This window comes from Micromesistius poutassou (assembly GCF_964030765.1).
Source record: "Micromesistius poutassou genome assembly, chromosome: 22".
Lineage (NCBI taxonomy): Eukaryota > Metazoa > Chordata > Actinopteri > Gadiformes > Gadidae > Micromesistius > Micromesistius poutassou.
Window position 1 is genome coordinate 5,342,216 of NC_140292.1, and position 19,897 is coordinate 5,362,112.

The following is a 19,897-nucleotide window of genomic DNA, read 5'->3' on the forward strand; positions in this document are numbered from 1 at the left end:
GTAGTGTCTACACAGCATAACGCACTTTAATGCATGTCAAGGTACCATGCAACTTGTTTACAATACAATTGATACGGCAGACATCTGGGATAGGGAATGCCATCACTATGGATACAACCGGATGTCGTCAATGGATTAGCATAAAGCGTTTCCGTTTAGCCTAGGTACATTTGTAAAAGCCAGTACAGGAGTATTGGTTATTTAATAAAGTATAGCATTTCTAACACCGAATTTGAATACATTTCTATTTTTTATAAATTCCCCATTACTTGACACTTCCGATTTGTTTGTACCAATCGAATGTATTACCAAGCAATGGGTTTTACCTAGCAGTTCTGATAAATGTCTGCATCATCTGAGTTATTGAAACGTTAATTATTGGCCTAGTTAGTTATCCATAGATCTTAAAAGGCACACAAAGACAAGTATTGGAAATTTGTTATTGATTTAATTTATGATTGCATCATAAGGGACAATTTATCTTAGTATTTTGAGTAGAAAAACCTCTGGTTAAGTCTAAAATTACTTAAATCATACATGCACATTGCTTTTATTACATAGCATATTTTACACTTTGCTGTAAAATGGACAAATATCGCAGGCTACCTGGATCCTTTATTGGCCACCCCACAAAATTGAACACAAAAAACATTTTATTTTTTATTACAAATTGAATTCCGAGCTTCAGCTGCTGGATGATAATAACAAGTGAACAAACATACATCCATTGATATGCCCCCATCAGCCCCACCATTCTCTACCTGTCGACATTCAGTCCCCTCCAAAAATGTTAACAAACTTTAATACTGGCATACCAAGATAACCCCTGAAATGTTGAAATTAACAAGCTGGTACTTTTATTCGGTACAAAAAAGGAAACGCAAAATTAGGCTCCCGAAACCACGACTATTCTAGACTTAAAGTAGTAATTGAATGGATGCATTAATTCCAACACCGCAGCCTAGTGTATTTCCATCCATTGCACCACAATACAAAACATTTGATATCTGCATCAGACACGCAGCAGTAAAATTCATACATAGATGTTTGCATATCTTCTTTTGATGTAATAATAGACAAGACTTTCTAGAGAACCACCCTGAAACTATGACTAAGAAAAGGCTCTTTGTCTTGAAACATGGCTTGTATGACAGGCCATGAGTGTAAAAACAGAAAAATACCGAAATAAAATAAAGAAAGGAGAGGGAAACTTGAAAAACACAAAGCGAGTTGCTTCCTAGGGTCGAGAACGATGAGGAGTGGTAGACATATTCTTCTGACGCTTAGTTGCCGTTATCCTGAAAGACAACATGAAAACATCAGTATGTATACTACTACATGGCTACACACACACACACACTACCACAGATTAATGTTAATAAACTACAGAGTGAGCTTAAGACAGGGACCAGACCCTCTAAGTAAATTGATAGGTCGTTTTTTAAAGTTCAACCTGGACTATGAAGGAAATGAATGCCTCTGTGACAAAAAGTACTTTATTGATTAGGTTTACTGTTGGAACACAGAGGCATGTGGATTGACAGGACACTTTTTTACCACATGAAGAGGATAGTGTTTAACAATGAGCCACCATAAAGCAAACTAGGTCTGCAACTAAAAATAACTTTAAGCTGTTGATTATAAAATCGTTTATATATTTTTCAGAGTTCACCAAAAAATAAAATGTCCTTAATTACAGCAATAACAAGTTTACAGTGGCCAAAATATTATTTAAAATGTCCTTTTCTTCAATTTCCCATCTAAAGAAAAATCTCAAACTATACATTTTATAATTTGAAAAACCTGACGAAATTCAATATGAGAAATCGAATTACAAGGATAAAGTTGACTTTTGGGATCAAATAGCCTTAATAAGAATATTAATTATCATATTTTGGTGACCTCGCCATCTTCTTCGTCCTCCTCCTCATCATCATCATCATCTTCGTCTTCCTCATCAATATCTTCTAGGGCATCATCCTCTTCCCCATCTTCATCATCGTCATCCTCGTCCATGTCAGGAACCTTGGGAATATTTCAGAAAATTCATATGGTTAGAAATCAATCATTTTGAATTTAGTTAGAACTACATGACAGTTTTTTTTTTTACAAATTTCCCCAACAATAAACACATCTATAACATAATATCATTGACCTACATTCAGAAGTAAGAATTCATCAACATATTTAACAAATGGAGACCGCTGACAGGCATGTTCTGTCAATTTCCATAGGGATAGGGTTAACCAAACCTATTCCTCCTATGCATTGTTCCCCCCCCCCCATCCTGTTTTACTTGCAAATGCAGCAGATAAGGCTATAGACTGGATGTGAAAGTCATTGCGGTCAGCCGGGAGGAGCCTACCAGGTAGTACTGTAAGGGGTTGGGCCAGATGTCGTCCTTCATGACCTCTCCCACCTCATCGGCCCCAGAGTCAGTGTGGTCCGTGAACCATGTGAAGAATGTCTCAGTGTCCTCAAAATGCCTCTTCTTGCCTGCTTTGTTTTGAGGCGGCCCCGTGCGTTTGGTCAGGTCCTGGATAAAGCAGTAGTACAAACAAATTATACTTACAAGAAATGTGCATAGATATGCTTATGCAAAAAATTTGACGATCTTGTAATTTCTCAATTTTAAATTCATATAAACCACAGGTAAACAAACCTCCCCGGGCTTCCATTTGATTTCACTCGACTTGGAAACGGGATCTCCGGTCTCGTTCAGGTGGAACTCTTTGGAGAGGACTTTGTTCTCAAAGTAAGGATTCTCATCAAAATACTGGAAGGAATATTTACACAATTCATGTAAATTGTGAGAAACTGTTTCAAATGTATGTACTTTTTTTTTTTTTGCCCACTTTTAAATTGAATGAGCCCACTCACGAAATCAATTCTGTATCCCGACTTGATATCTTCAAACTCGGCGACCTCCACCCTCTTCAAGTACTGAAGGGCTTCCTCATCCTCCTCTCCCAGAATAGCGGCAACTAAGATTGTAAGGGTAGACCATTTCATGTACAATTATGTGTTTTAACAGTCTAGTCACTTTGCGGTACGGACAATATGACTTTAAGTCTGTTCTTCTCTATCAAATAACTTCAATTTAAAATCAAGTAAATGCATTTCTATAAAAAAAACAATTTTTAAATGTAAACTTAGAGAAACATTAAAACACTGAAATGTATCCATTATTTTATCAGACACCGGTGTGCATCAACAATATACAAATAAGGCAGCATTATGTTAAAATAAGCAATTACCTTGTGGATGGTTGACAAATGTTGTGACCCAAAAGTTAGGAATTTTAGCAATGAGTGCCGATCTCTTCTGATAGAATGGCTGGCGTAGTTTGTTGTACTTCTGCTCAACTTTTAAAATTTCTTCACTGGCCTGCTCATTTAGTCTAGGGGGAATCATAAAATACAATGAATTAACAAAAACGTGGTACAATTACTTTAGTTAGTTTATTAAAATATATTTTGACATTTGCATTGATCGTGGAATGGTGGATTTTACCTGTCAATTTCATTCTGTACTTCATCAATGTGTTCGATGGCTTCCTGTTGTTCTTTATCTGAAATTTAAATAATTATTATAAAGTTTATTTAACAGAGCAAAAATAAAGGATGACTGCAGAAATTTTAATTAAACAGTACATGGCAATACATTGGTCCCAGGGTCGTTCTTTCCACACGAGTCTCGGATATGAGTCTATATAGCTTCCTGTTGCCATTAGGCCGCGTGGTTTAAATACATTTTTTAGCTCCGATTTCTTGCGACGGATTTACGCAACCTAAACAATGACGGTCAAGCCATCTTGAATGCTAGCCGCATCTACAACCATTGTGTGCAGCAGATGTTACTTCATATTAAAACAATGCTTCATCTTGATTCAACAAAAGAAAAAGCAACGGAACTTTAATTAAAATAAAAAAAAACGTCTCAACCCTTTTTGCTTCAGGGTCATTTTCGCAACTTTCATGTAATCTTAACTGCGTTACCATAACTAGTGAGTGGTCTGGGCAAAAATGACAAAAAGTAAAGTTAAAAACCACCACACTTCACACACCGCCCATTATAGTCACGGCGGAAGTAGCCATAGCAACTCGTCTGCTAGCGGCAACTACTTCGGCTTGAATGGGTGGTTAACAGGGGATCGGGATCGAGATTTGGTTTTATACCACATTTCGGCATGTTTTTGTATACACACGGTAGTCGAATAAACAAAAACAACATCTCCCAACCCGAGCACGAAGTAGTCAAAGTCGTAGATAAATCCATTGTTATTCATCGGAGGGTCCCGTCATGCGGTTCTCTGTAGCACAGGTCCAGAGTCAGGACTAGGTTGGCCATCACCCCGGAGGACTAGTGGCTTTTGTTTTGTTTACCAAGCATATCGGCCACATATGACTCAAACCCAAGATACCGTCATCATGATTCCTAAATAAATACGTCCTGGATGTCCAGGATCTACCTATAGAGTGATACGCGATGTAACCCAGTCCACCTAAAAGCTCCTGTCATTAAAGCTAGGCTCGTTAAAAAACATCCCTCACAATTAAAATATTTACAATACCCTCGTTTATATTCTTTAAACTCAACAAAGGTCGACGCAAACTTGTAAAGTTAAATCTGGCCACGGTTTCGGACGTGTGCTCACTTCCAACGGTGCGCTGATAACAACTGCGTTAGCTTACCACGACACGGCGTGCAACACAATTCATTAAGATAGCATTAACTATAACACTCAATAATGCAAACTCTAGAGGTGGTCAGACCCCAAATATTATTCATAAACTGGTCCGTCTGCGAATAACAATATCATGCATGATTCACCAACAGAACGAATAGCCAGAATGAGAAGATGCGTACTAAAATAGCGCTAAAAGCAACAAAACAATTGAATATGGCGTTGTACAAGGATACCGCCATTCCTTAACCTTACCAGAAGTCTCCTCCGCTCCATCATGGTTGGAGTTCTCCTTCCTACTCACTTTCGCCGGGGACGCCGACATTGTGTTTTACCCACCGTCTCTGTCTCCGATTGAATTGTCGAAAGTATAGTAACAAAGTGTATAAGGCGCCAGAAGTTAGTTGCACGGAGTGCTGCCCACCATGTATCCCCACAATGTGGACGACGGGAGGTTCGCGCACACACACGCTTCTATTCTAGCCTTTTTCTGGTCGCTCGGCAATGGCTCCACGGTGCATCACCGCCCCCTACCGACCGGGTGTGTACATTGACCGTTTAAAAAAGAGGCGTCCACAGCAGAGGGGCCTACACACACGTATGCAGCTAATACAATTATGCAATTTAATTATACTATGCATTGTACCAATATGATACTTGACAATTATCAATGTTCAGTGCTATATTATGCTATATTATGTGACATAACATGCTAGCTCTGTATCTCATTTATTTTGAAAAACAGTCACCACTCTCACTCATATGAACTGCTGTCTTTGATAGAGGCCCATTGCCTCTCAACATTACTGAATATACGTGGATGTATATCCATGGGCCACACTTAAATTCAAATACGTAGGCTACGTGTTTTCTAAGTATTTGGAATACAACTATAGGTTGGTGTTGAATTGTATTGTTTACGTGCTTAAAAGGTAATCTGTCAAGGTAATCTGACATCTATTAATTGTTCATAAAGTATGCATGCTTATGTATATTTTGCAGGTCCACGTAGCCTACCTACTACAATACATTTCCATAGTAAGATCATTTATATAATTTAAATTAAAATACTTAATAATAATATATAATAATAATAATAATAATCTAAGATTCTAAACCGATAAATTACCAAGGGGTTTCTGCCCTTTATCTGCCTTGATGGTCTTTCCTCTTAAATTACCTACATATTCAAAGCACATTTCAAAGCACCTCCTCGGCAGCAGTTAAGGTATCGCAGTATTCAAAGTACACTGGCAGGTGCTTTGAATAACGCGACGTGATTGGTTACTTTATTGATCTGTCACTCTGAAGTCCACCAATCCGACGGACTCTTGCTGACGTTGCCCTCAAGCGCTGGTTAATTTCAAACAATTGGAGAAGCCTGAGATTGCTGCAACTTTTTTATTAACGAGGACACCACATTTAAATGGAGAATGAAGGATTAACCCAGAATGCTTTCGGATTGGTGTCTTAATTAGTTGTTTTAATAAATGTACTTGGAGTCCGGGTAACCTTCACATCTGTAGATCAGGAACTTGAGCTCTAACTGCGGTGTGCTGTGAATGCCCAACTAGCTTCCCGTGGACGGACGGAGCTGACAGCCATGTCAGGTTTGGTTGTACAGGTAGGCTATTTCCGATTTCTAAATGTATAAAAAAAAAAAAAAGACGAGTGGATCTTAAAGTATTTGTAATGATTAAATTTAATTAGCGATTCGTTTTTATTCGACTACATACTGTGTCATCTCACGGTAACTTGTTTTGAAATAGCTACTAAATCAAGGACGCACCTGTTTTTCCTGTTTACCTGAATTCCTCCTCCCTTTCCTTGCCATCTCGGCGTCTTTTTAATGTAAAGAACGAAACACAAAGAGCAATAGAGCATGTACATTCTGGACGAAGGACAACTGTTTACACACTTTTTAAAATTATTTTTTGGTGTGATGCTGACGTTTTCCTTTTCTCACAGCGCAACGTTGTTTTCTTTGAGACACTAAGTTGGATGATCGTGCGTCATTTCATTTCCTCTTGTTGAATGTCTGTCTGAAATTCTTTAAATCAATTGGTATTGCTAAATGCAGTATTTACTTCTCTAATATATTAATAATATTATTCTTCACACATGAGTTTGTTGTGTAAACCTGCCTTTAGGATGCAGTATACTGCTTTAGCAGAAGGTGGAGTTGTGTCCTTGTGTTGTCCTTTTTTCTTCCTTTTTTTCTTCCTGTGCCTCTAAACTAGCATCATTGTTTATGCTTATTGTTATTACCTACGTAGACTAGGTATGTCATGTGTGGGCGATGGGAAACTCCTTGAAATTCAACTTGTACAAAATGGTTTCATTGCTTCATGTAATATGCAATGGACTTGCCAGTATCAGTTATGCCAGTATGGCTTATACTGTACATTCTCTTTAAATCGATTTGACACTGTAATAAAAAAAAAAAAAAGGTTGTTGGGCTGTTGTAAAACGTTAATACTGCTATCTATACTGTATACTATGTGTTGATATATGTTTTGATAGTTTGGGACTTTTGCCCTATTCCCTCGTCCTTTTCACAGAATTTCTGAATTAGGTGGCCTTTTTCTTCACTCAAAAGTCACGCAAATTCTAGCCCTGCTGTAAATCGAGGATCTGTATTTCCATAATCTGTTTTTCATTTGAATGTAGTAATCGGTCGTTGTCATCGCCGTCATTGTTGTTGTTGTTCTACAGGGCGGCGGCCTGCAGGGCCTAGCGGATGGCGACATCTTGGATCCGCGGTTCCAGCAGCGGCTGGAGGACGCTCGGACCCAGATCCGGCAGGAGATCCAGCGGGAGCTGAAGATCAAGGAGGCGGCGGAGAGGCTGCGGCGTGCCGTCACCAACCGCAAGAGCGTGTCGGAGGTGGAGGGCCAGCTGAAGGCCTCAAACCGCAAGCTGGAGCAGCTGCACTGGGAGCTGCAGGAGCTCCACTCCAGGGCGATGGCCACGGAGAAGGACCGCACCGCAGGTGACTGAACGAGGTCCATGTCATCTGAACTAGGTCTAGGTCTGATGACCTAGACTTGGCCTGTATGTCACGTTCGCAGTGGGCTGTATGCACAAAATGATGCATTTGCCATATTAACTGATGTATTAAGGTTGATATGATCATTTAGGTTTCGAATTAAATCCACATAGGCTACATTATTATTGTTTACACATTTTAGAAGAACCTATTAAGAGTGTTGAAAAATAGCGATTTTGTGCTACTATGACATATTATTCTGGCTCAAGCATTGTTGGTTTTACAATAATGTATTTTGCTACATTGTGATTTTTCACATCATACAGAATAAATATTTGTTATTGTGTTATCGTGTAATTCCCAAGTGTGTATGGGGCTTGCCAAGATTGTTCAGGAAGAACGGCGACAGGTTAACAATAGGGGTGGATGGCTCTAGAATAGGAACTAATATTCTCTCATTGTTTTACAGTTTACTATTGCTGGCCAAGTTTGTTTGCCAATAATAGCCAATGACGTGCTTACAGAGTCCCGCCTCCAGTAACATCATTGGTCGAAACAAAAATGAAAGAAAGAAAGTGAAACGCCCATAATCCCCCCTTGATTTGAGCTAGACTGCTATCAGCCTCTAGAGTGTTCATCTTAAGTCTGATCTGTGAGCCTGAGCCCTGTGCCTGACCTGTTCCTCACCTCCCATCATATCTCGTCCAGGGGCCGGTGGCCCTGAGGCCGAGGACCCCCGGGCGCCAGACGTCCGCCACTGGGAGGACGTCACGTCCCCCCGCGCCGTCCGTGTCAACACGCTGAAGAAGCAGCTCACCATGGAGGTCAAGGTGAAGCAGGGGGCGGAGAACTTCATCCAGACCTACACCAGCACATCTGTCAAGGTGGGCGTTTCCCCATACAACTCCTTTTTATTTTTATTTAAAATGTTCCAAAAATGCAATCATGAAGGTACACTGTGTGCAAAGTAACCCTTACCCATGATTTCATATGAACTTTAAGTCTGTTGGACATATCAGACTTACACCTAGTCTTCACTATGCCTTGTCTTTGTGATGCACGTTCATGTTAATCCACACTCACTACACCTAGCATCTTGTGTGGCTAAAAGCTTAAGGCTTAAAGCTAGATGGTGCCACCGTCGTAACTATTAGAACACCTATTTAAGACCGACTTGTCCTAAGACCAGGCATAAGCCCTCTTGGTGCAACCGGCCCCAGATGTAGAGGGCCTACTTGACATTAGAAGTACTGTTCAAGAGGGTTGGTCGAGGCCGTCGAGAGAGCTCTTTGAGTCCTTATGGGCCACCCATGCTTAAATAATCCACTCACAGTATTGCCAGACGCTTTGGATAAGTGTCAACCAAAGGGCATAGAGTTTGCGATGGAGTTGGATTTTTGTAACCGAAAAAAACACCATTTGAGATGTACTAACGCTTTGCGAACTTGTAGGTTGGTATTTGCGAAAAAAATAAATGTTAATCTGTATTCTGTAATCTGCTGTTCTCACATGTAAACACACCATAACAGTGTTTCTGTAATGGCTAGAGATTTCCAAGAAGCATATTAAATAGTTTGATGAAATTTTTAAAGTGTTGCAATGGATGGATGTCCATTCTACCTGTACCTTTCCTATATTTTATACACTTTATATTTTAAAATGCATGTATCTGAACATGGCATCCATTTATAATCTGTAACATGTCAGCCTTGTGGGTTGACTTCTTTACCATTTGTGTGTCATCATTATCCACCACCCCCGCACCATTCACACACCCACTCTGTTCTTCTGACCTCTCTCTCTCTGTAGGATCGTAAGCTGCTGTCTACAGCCCAGCAGATGCTGCAAGACAGCCGCACCAAGATAGAGCTGCTCCGCATGCAGATCATCAAGGTCGGCCAGCCCAAAGGAGAGCGTGACGCTGTGGACGGTCAGTCTCTTCAAGACCTCGAAACATCCTGAAATATTCAAAATTGGGTTCATTCACTGCATTGCATGTACCGGCCCCTCCTAGTCACCCCATTAAACATGGGTCAAAGGATCATCCTAATGTCTTACAGATGGTTTTGTAATGAACCTTTTTGTCTTGTTTAACTTTAGTGAATAGTATAACTAGTGTTTAGTTATATCCACACAAAGAAATTAAACCAGAGATATAGCTCTAATATTTGGTTGATAGAAAAAATATATATATACAAAAAGTGTGTCTAAGGTGTTAAGAGACCTGCTGTTGTACTTTTTAAAGACCAAACCACTGATATTGACTTGACTTACCGTTCAGGTCGTCCCTTTGAGAACAGTTCTCTGGAGATGCGGGTGGCGGAGCTCAGGCATCACCTGAAGATCGAGGCAGCCGTGGTGGACGGCGCCAAGAATGTGGTGAAGCAGCTGAGCAGGCGCAAGGTGCAGGACCGCCGGCTCCTGGCCGAGGTAACTGCAGCGGTGTATTCCTGCCTCATTTTCATCACTGTACTTTCTCTTTTATTTATTGACATGGATACATTTTTGTACATATTTCTTTTTGTTATTTTTCCCACTAATTTGATTGCCCTTACGTAGTTATTTTTATGACATTTTTCCTTTTCTTTTCGTTTTCTTCTATTATCTCGAGCTGAGTAATTTTAATGGCAACATTCCCCCCCGGAACCTAATCTGTATACTGGAATCCTTTCAATTGTGCAAAATCTTTTTCATTACTTTTTATACATTTGTTGTAGTTTTTACAGCTGATCCTTAACTTTGACCTGCCCTGAGTTCTATGGCCTTCTCGTGGCTTGTCTTATAACAGGTTATTCATGAGCCGCCCTTTTTATTCAGGCACAGGCCACCATGTGCGAGTCCTGCCAGAAGGTGGACCTGCTGCATCTGTCCCTGGAGAAACGCCTGGCGGAGCTTCCCTTGGACCACCCGAGACACGGCTCCATCAAGCAGGACCTGACGCACGTCAACGTCAACGCCGTGCGGAGCAGCTCCCTGGACAGCCCCACCAGGCTCCACTCCCCCACCCCCACCTCCTACGCCTCCTTCTTCAAACCAGCCAGCCTCACAGGTCAGTTCAACTGCCCCCCCCCCCACCTACAACCTCACACTCACACATTTTCACTCTCAATTCAGACAATCCTTGCACATCGTTACTATGATGTGGGAACTTCATCTTCCCCGAGTTGACGGGCAGAATGCCCTGTGTGCAGGTCGGCTGGAGGTGTGTCTGATGGGCTGCCAGGAGCTGCTGGAGATCATCCCGGGACGGAGCCACCAGTCCAACGTGGGGGGCCCCCCGGGGAGCCCCTCCGAGGGCCGGTCGGTCAAGCTGAGGGCCGGCTTCTCAGGACGCAGCGCCAACGGGAAAACCGCCAAAGCTGATGAGCTTTCTTGTGAGTCGCTTTGACTTTGTCTTCATATTAGGGCTGCACAATTAATGGCATATGAATTGAAATTCGCTATTTGTAACCCCTGCAATTAGATAATTATGCAGGGTAGCAATTAATGCATCCCAAATATTTTTATAAATGTTTTATACCAAAAAAATCAGATTTTGTACTCTTGTTACATCAAAAGCGTAACAACTCTGCAATAAGCGTTCTACTGAATCAAATGCATCTCCCTAGCCCTAATTCTTATTATTTACATCGTCAATGTGTCCGTTCAGCAGAGCTTCTATATCATTTGATTTCACTGTCTCTTTGGAACATTGTGTGTACTTCTTCTCACTGACTTGAGTCAATGTGTGTGTTCGTCTCAGCGGAGATCAGTGCTGTTCTGAAGGTGGACAACCGGATAGTGGGCCACACGCCCTGGAAACCTCTGGCCAAGGAGGCCTGGGGCCAGAGCTTCAGCATTGACCTGGAGAGAGTGAGTGGCTGTATTGCAAATTGCAATTTGCACCGCCATGAAAATTGTACTTTCACATGGTTTCGATGCGTGTGAATGATTCACTGGCACTGGTGGTTCCCGGTGTGCCTTGAGGCAACGCTAGGTGTGCTGTGACAATCTGTGGGATTCATTACATAATAATCCTGATGGGTTACTTATGTAATACTATTATATTGAGTAAATGCTCTACCTAATGCACTAATGACAATGACTTCGGGCTCCGTTCCAAATCCAATACACATTAAATAATAATGCACTTGCCTGTATTATCCATTGCCATTTTTATGTGCCTGTAGTATCAGTCTGCAGTGTACAATTGTCTATAACCTAGTACACAATCTAAATATTATCTCCTGGCAGTAATGCGTGACATTTTTCATAATCATGCCCGACATCTTTAAGTCGGTGTGCCTTGAACTTCTGTTGTGGACATGTAAGGAATGGGTCATGATGACGATGATGGTTTTAATGGTCGTAGTCCCGGGAGCTGGAGATTGCGGTGTACTGGCGGGACTGGCGCTCCATGTGTGGCGTGAAATTCCTGCGTCTGGAGGACTTCCTGGACAACCAGCGGCACGGCATGTGTCTGACCCTGGAGCCCCAGGGCATGCTCTTCATAGAGGTCAGACAGACAGACATTTACCACCATCAAGGCATTGTTATTTTTATGGTTTCATAGTATAATAATGAAATGCAAAACAGTACAGTATTGCAAAGACCTGATGATAACCTGAAAGCCAGTGTACCGTCCTAGCATAAAGCCTTCCTGTCTGTGGTTAACATGTGTTATTATGTTACACATTGTCAGGCCAGGGGGTGTGAACCTATATTTCTTGATTTCGTGTGTATGCATGGATCCTATCTCCAGGTGACCTTCATTAATCCTGTCATCGAGCGGCGTTCCAAGCTTCAGAGGCAGAGGAGAATATTCCCTAAAGAAAAAGGTACCCACGCCTACCTATTTCACTGGACTCCTTCCTCTGATCACTGCTGGAATTTCTCCCAGGCCTTCTGTGTTGGCTTTTCCCAGGGATCCGGTGACAAGGGCTATTGTATATTCTATTGTATCATTTTAATTATGATATTATTAAGTATTGCAGAAGCATCCATAAAATGGTTTTGCCCTCTCTGTACATGTCAACAACAGTGGCCCGGATATGACTTAATTTGATTTGAAAATGTTTGACTATGATTCAATGTTGAGCAAGAATCAGTCCACTGTGATTTAAAATCTTTAAGACTCCAACTGAAATCTCCAAAGTCATACAAATTTCCTTTCTCGAGTTTTAACGTCACTGTGTAACCTCCTTGCTGCATTGTCTTACCTTCCCCCCCCCCCACCTGCAGGGAAGAACTTCCTGCGTGCGTCTCAGATGAACATGAACTTTACCACCTGGGGACGTCTGATGATCATGAGCATCCTGCCCCCCTGCAGCTCTCTGGAAGCCATGAGCCCGCCATTCATCGGTGGAGGCACCCCCGCCAAGGCAGGACGCCCGGGGTAACCCCACGCCTCCTAGAGGCCCCTCCACCTGACCACCACCACCCTCACTCCACTAGGGATGCTCCTCTGTGGCCGCTTGGGAAAATATTGCAAATAACAAGGATTTTGAAGAAAGACTTTAGTCTTGATTTAAATGCCAGACCTCAGTATTTGATGTAGTTCAACTTTATAATGAAGAGGCCAATAAAAAAAGAGGACCAGAGCCCAAAGTCATTTAGCAGATACCAATTTATCATTTGACCCAGCTGTAAAGACCATTAACATTAAAGGTCTCCAGTCCTACCTCTAACCAATCAACAGTGTGATGGTGATCGGTGTTTGAAAGCCTGTGTTTCATTATTGTTCTTGTGTTGCCTTCCAGAGAGCCCGCCGTCACCAAGCTAAACTTCAACGAGGAGAGCCCTCCTCACTCCAGAACACCGAGCAAGGCCGCCAGAAACACACCGACGGTACGCCCTTTTATGGTCACACAAAACACCTGACATCACAGTAGGTGTTCGAGAATGCAGTAAACCGTCTCTTGTGCATCAATTTAATACCAAAATGGGAACTTTCGTTAAACTCTCTGCTTCTGTCAAACTAGTCGACCATAGACGATGCCGAGAACCAGTTCCATGGTTCCACGGACCACCCACGGTTCAATCCCTCCATAAAGTGAGTCATATTTTGTGTGTGTGTGTGTGTGTGTGTGTGTGTGTGTGTGTGTGTGTGTGTGTGTGTGTGTGTGTGTGTGTGTGTGTGTGTGTGTGTGTGTGTGTGTGTGTGTGTGTGTGTGTGTGTGTTTTTCTGTGTGCCGCAACAGCCTGCATGATAACAACCGGTTTACACATTCGATTTTTGTCTTTTTAAACGTGGAACATTGGAGAATTGTGCATTTGTTGTCTGAAGCTTATCGGTATCATAAGTAGTATCTGAAGGGTCTGTTGTTTAAACATGACACCTCACCTCACATGGTGGACAGTGCTGTCGGTGTTGGTGAATATGAGGCATATCGATGCAAAGATTACAGTATGATATGCAGCCCATTTGCCAAGACACTTGATGCTTCTAGGATCTAATAGTCAAGTATCATGATCATAGACAAATGTATTACTTCAATCAGATTTTGATAATTTTGTTGTAGTTTCATACTCTTTATCTGTGTTGTCCTTGCAGGCGTAAAAAGGGGATTCAGATGGAAGACTTCCGCTGTCTATCAGTTTTAGGAAGAGGCCACTTTGGAAAGGTGCTTGTGGTTCTTGGTGTCTATGGGCGTGATTGTGAATAGATACTATTTGTATGATATGTATTCCTATAGTTTTAACAGAGATGCTGTATCTATGAGGGATTCAGGCTTACTTGGCGTAACATCCGTTCTTTGTTCCTTATTAACTAACTATTAAGGTTCTTCTCGCGGAACATAAGCGCTCTGGCAAAATGTACGCCATCAAGGCCCTGAAGAAGGGAGACATCATGACACGCAATGAGGTCGACAGGTAAGGAAAACTCTGGACACACAAGTTAAACCTGTTTTGAGGCATTTTACCTGCAATAATTGCTTTAAATTACCTGCCGGATATACATCCGACAGGCTAGCACACTCCCATCATTTAAACAGGCCCTCAAAACCCGCCTTCTTAAGATGTCTTTCATCACATAACCTTCTTCCCTTCTCTCTCTTCCCTCTTATTAAGTATTCCTAGTCTTGTATACCTATTTCAGTTTTTTAGCTACCATCTTTTATATCCTATTTTATCTTTTTAATTATATACGTTATTATCAAATTATTTTATTCTGTATTCTCTGGTAAAAGTGGTATTTAAGAGGTTAACAATGTCAGTCTAATTGGCCACTTGAAGGTATGCTCTTTGACATGCTAGGTCGATTGAGTAATCATACTGGCGAGAAGATATGAATCTTTATTGACGCTCCCTTGCACTCCGTTATGACTCATGCGATGGGTACCCTGGAAGCCTGCAGTGTGAGAAGAGGATCTTCGAGGCGATCAACACTGCCCAGCACCCCTTCCTGGTCAACCTGCATGGCTGCTTCCAGACGCCCGACCACGTGTGCTTCATCATGGCCTACTCCCCAGGAGGAGACCTGATGACGCACATCCACAACGGCGTCTTCAGCGACAAACAGGCCCGGTGAGCCCGCGCCACAGGGAGTACATGATCTACATTTAGCCGGATTAGCAAGTTATAGCAAGGAATGATTCACTCTGAAAGAACATTTCTAGCTGTTATGGGTTAAAGGTGACCTATTATACCACCAGGTGTGAGTGTGATTAGCCGTTACATGCCGTTTGAAAATGTGCTTCTTCTGACATCACAAGTGGGCGTGTCCACCTAGATGTGTGCTGGATAGATCAGTCTACCTGCCTACCCAGTGGACTGTAGCAAATGTTGCTCATCTATCCGTCATACAGCTAGGTGGACACGCCCACTTGTGACATCAGAAGAGGCCTTTTAAAGAAAGAGAGAGGGAGATGAGATGGGATCCATGCAAACACACGAGAACAACAAGTTTAGGTTCACATCTTTGCCCTGGCCTGACAATGTGTAGCATGATATCACATGTACTGTTTTTAGTATTTTATTATTGTACTTTTAAACCATAAAAATAACAGCGTGTGTGTGTGTGTCCAGGTTCTACTCTTCCTGTGTACTGCTGGGGCTGGAGTTCCTGCACGCCAACAGCATCGTGTACAGGTGGGTCCATCTCCCAGATGCACTCAGTGTTACGTTTCATGGTCGGACGGAGGGTACAGAGTTTTCTTTCTGCCTTCCAGGGATCTGAAACTGGATAACCTGCTGATGGATGCGGACGGCTTTGTCAGGATAGCAGACTTTGGTCTCTGCAAGGAAGGTAAAATCCCTCAATAAAGCAGCAATATGTGCATTTAATGGTGCTGCAGGTAAGATTTGAGAGTTGTTTAGACGGGGAGAACAGAAGAGAGCAAGATTTTGAAACTAAACAACCAAAAAAAACTCCCCCTCCCACTCCCTACATTTTTATTCATGACCGGATTTGGACCGGGATCAAATCATGCTTTCTAAAATGTAAAATGTTTTTTTTTAAGAATTTTCGTTTCCTTTTAAATTAAATTAGTTTATGTAAGATTGTGGTTTAATATGCTCAAGGTTCAAACCCATTTGACAGTAGGGTCATTGAATTGGCTTGTTGTACAGTTAGGAAGGGTTTCGGTACCACTCCCCCTCCTGTCCTCGTTACAGGGCTGAACTGTGTTATACACATACACTTGTGTCCATGCTACAAACCGCCTAGGTCGCTGCCACACTCCACCTAGGTGACTTTTAACAGGCTCCTCCAGACATAGACGCACGGAAGCGATGATGTAAAACCGGTTCATTGTCAGGTTTGCAAACAGTGATACCTGAGCTGGTGCTCCATGTTCCCATGCAGGATATCTCCCTGTGGGTGAGTGAGTGTGTGGCGATGTCTGGTTAAACCTGTGCACATCGATTCCTCAACATGCAACAGGTGTGCAGCCCCACCCAGCGCCAGAGTGTAGTCAGTGTGACTCAGGCCGGGTGAGGCTGCTTAAACCAGCCATCATCCACACACACACACACACACTCCACAGGTATTTACTCCATATGTAGTAACCACATGGAACAGCTTAACCCAAGCGTGATACTCACTTTCTCGCCCTGTTCCTAACCCTTACCGCAATGTGTTGTTCCATGATGTTATTACATTTTGAGTACACACTCTTACAAGATTCAACATGGTTTATTTGTCATATGCACGTCAACAATTACAGCAGCAGTTGGGAATTAAATTCTTGAGTCTCAGGCTCCTTCAACAATGCAATATAAAAATAAAACGTATAAGAGAAACACAAACTGGACATGAAGTAATTACAATAAAATAGAATAATAATAGCTGTAAACTAAATAGAATACATGTTGTTGCAGTGCTTCGTTACACAGTACACCGTACACACCTGACACTGTCACTGGAACCCCTGGGTACACTTAACCCCCCCCTCATGTGCGTTCTGCAGGCATGGCCCACGGGGACCGGACTACCACCTTCTGCGGCACCCCGGAGTTCCTGGCCCCAGAGGTTCTGACGGAGAACAACTACACCCGCAGTGTGGACTGGTGGGGGCTGGGGGTGCTGATCTACGAGATGCTGGTGGGAGAGGTGAGTTAATGTCAATACACGTCAGACTGAACTTATAGAGAATACATAGTACTGCTTCCTGTTCTCTGGCTGGTAAAATGCCGGCACTACACATTGATGATGTTTGACTCTCAAACATCAGTTTGTTTCCATTAAGAGGGAAACCCGGTCTAGCAGGGGAACAGAGTTACGGTCGTTCACATGCAGAAGCATATGAAATCCCCATTTACATGTTGCTCTCATTTCAATTACATACGATTCCCAAATATGTCGAACCTCATGTTTTCTCATAGATAAGTCACAGTAAGTTACCCTATCTACATAAGGATTAGAGAAGTCAGGTTGATTTTTTTTTTTTCAATTAAACTACATCCCAGTTCTCAATTTGTAATGGTATCCACAAGTCCTGAGTTGTGTATTCATTCATTTATTTGTTTCTTACATTTTCAGTCCCCCTTCCCTGGTGATGACGAGGAAGAGGTGTTTGACAGTATCGTCAACGATGAGGTGCGCTACCCTCGCTTCCTGACGCCTGCATCGGAGGAAATCATTCAGAAGGTCTGTGTCCATATATACCCCCCCGAGTGTTGTGTTGTGTCACTTGATCATGTCTGCATCACATCCGGATCCATTTCCTTTAACACCAAAATGAACAGACAATTTTCTCACCACCTCACCACCTCACCCTTTTTAAATATGCATAGCCAAGGCAATGAACATGGTCATTATGTGTCACGTTGTTGTTGTTGTTGTTGTTGTATATTTGAAACAATGTTATTGCTAACATGCTAGCTGCATCTTGCCTTTCACCGCTAACTATGGCTGGTAACAAGAACACAGAGCCCGGTGACATTGGACATCTAATGCTAGTAGAGGGTCCTATTTTGGCTCACAAAGCCATGGTTCATCTGTGTTCCCCTCCTGTGGTGTGGTAGTTGCTGCAGAAGGATCCGGAGAAGAGGCTTGGCGGAGGAGAGCAGGATGCCCAGGAAGTGAAAAGACACCATTTCTTTCGGGTAATCATCTAGCCCAACTCCTAATGATTGGTGATGATGACTGTTGATAGTACTACTGGAAGAGCTTGTCCAACGTTTGGCCAAAAATGTGTTGTAGCTGATCAGTTTTGTTGATGTTTTATTTTGATTGACTACTAGTGCTACAACTAATGATTATTTAAATCATAAAGATAATAAATCAAATATATATTTTCTTATGATGATGGTATACCAAATGGGCATTCATTTAAATGAGCCTAATTGTCTTAAATTAATTGCATAACTAGATCAATTTTTTTTTTAATAATGTTATGAATCTGAGACATTCAATCGTTAGCATTGCTATTTATGATAAAAAAATGTGTCATATTTGAAGATTTATCTTTTTTAACCATCAAATTATCAAAATTATAAATCACATACCACAGCATTTCCATTCAAGGTAGTGTCTGCGTTGTTTGGCTCCAGTAACGCAGAACCGTTTCCATGTGTCGACAGGGGATGGACTGGGAGGCTCTGCTGGCCAAGAAGGTGAAGCCCCCGTTCGTCCCGGTCATCAAGACCCCGGAGGACGTGAGCAACTTCGACGAGGAGTTCACCCACCTGAAGCCGGTGCTCACCCTGCCCCGCGTGCCCTACGTCCTGAGCCGCGAGGAGCAGGACGTCTTCTCCGACTTTGACTTCTCCTCCTTGAGTTGACTCCCCCCGACCTTCTGACCTCCCCACTGCTCCTCTTCCTCTCTCGCCTCGTAGGCTTCACGTTTGAGGATTTTGCGCCTCCATCTTTATACATTTTTTTTACATCTTTTTATAACAAAGGGAAGAACGCAAAGGCTTCTTTAGTTTTGGTGCTGTTGGTCAAACTCCATCATCAGGGACTCAATCAGTCAAACACTACAATGGAGTGACAGTGATGGCCCCAAACACGCTATGCTATTGTTGCTGATTGGTTGAAATGAGAGGCCAGGAGTCAATGCCACACTTACTGTAGTTTGATAGTTTGTTAATATAAAAATGTTTGTCTTAAGCTTTACTACACTTTGTAAATAACCCTATTCTCTCCTGAATTGTACAGTCTACATTTATAAAGCATTTGTTATAGGTGCCAAAAAAATGTTAGGGTGTTGGTCTCCTTATTGTTGAATTTATAACGTTCAACTTGTTTTTAGCAAAATTTGAATAGTATGTAATATTTCAAGTGTTCATATGAAATCGACACTACAAATATTCCAAAATGGGCCCATACTGCCTCCCCAATAACACTAGACATTTTGATTTGTTTACAAAGAAGTTAGATGTCATCTGAATGTTGAATTGTAGGTCATATTGTCAATTCTTCTTATGTATATTTGAATATTATGTAGTGGACATCTACTGGAGTTCAATTGTCTCACTAAATTTTATCATCGGTCAGTACCTGAAATGTAGCTAAATATTGTCGTGTTTCAAAATGCCATGAAAGACTATTGATTTAATCAATGAAGGGAAATCTAAATATATTCAGATCCATCAAACAATGGTCTTGTTTTTTATTCATATTCATTTTATTACCATTATAAAATAAAGATAAGCACACAAATGTTATCACATTTTTTTTCCACAACATCTTTCACTGACATTTACTTGCATTTAGCACTTTGTCCAACAGATACTGTAAGTTAAATACATTTATTGCTTAGGAGTATCTATTTCACAGGGAAAAGCCTTAATGGGAA

General features: G+C 41.8%; 2 protein-coding genes across 2 annotated transcripts; one reads left to right on the top strand and one right to left on the bottom strand.

Annotated features, from left to right (window-relative positions):
* Nucleotides 1-647: 647 nt before the first annotated feature.
* On the bottom strand, nucleotides 648-5,142 carry LOC311367716 (protein SET-like). The gene is made up of 8 exons (XM_084486530.1): nucleotides 4,943-5,142; nucleotides 3,514-3,571; nucleotides 3,258-3,400; nucleotides 2,881-2,984; nucleotides 2,663-2,776; nucleotides 2,366-2,536; nucleotides 1,903-2,025; nucleotides 648-1,298 (listed from the first exon to the last, which is right to left on the bottom strand). The coding sequence occupies exons 1-8, from the start codon at nucleotides 5,010-5,012 to the stop codon at nucleotides 1,284-1,286; spliced, it is 798 nt and encodes a 265-aa protein (XP_084342656.1). The 5' UTR covers nucleotides 5,013-5,142; the 3' UTR covers nucleotides 648-1,283.
* A 1,066-nt stretch (nucleotides 5,143-6,208) lies between these two features.
* Nucleotides 6,209-19,667, top strand: pkn3 (protein kinase N3). The gene is made up of 22 exons (XM_084486922.1): nucleotides 6,209-6,311; nucleotides 7,403-7,679; nucleotides 8,385-8,560; nucleotides 9,486-9,606; nucleotides 9,958-10,106; nucleotides 10,494-10,725; nucleotides 10,868-11,050; nucleotides 11,419-11,528; nucleotides 12,028-12,171; nucleotides 12,418-12,493; nucleotides 12,897-13,050; nucleotides 13,415-13,502; nucleotides 13,637-13,707; nucleotides 14,209-14,278; nucleotides 14,437-14,528; nucleotides 15,006-15,182; nucleotides 15,684-15,746; nucleotides 15,827-15,903; nucleotides 17,066-17,208; nucleotides 17,638-17,745; nucleotides 18,123-18,203; nucleotides 18,681-19,667. The coding sequence occupies exons 1-22, from the start codon at nucleotides 6,291-6,293 to the stop codon at nucleotides 18,879-18,881; spliced, it is 2,814 nt and encodes a 937-aa protein (XP_084343048.1). The 5' UTR covers nucleotides 6,209-6,290; the 3' UTR covers nucleotides 18,882-19,667.
* Nucleotides 19,668-19,897: the final 230 nt, after the last annotated feature.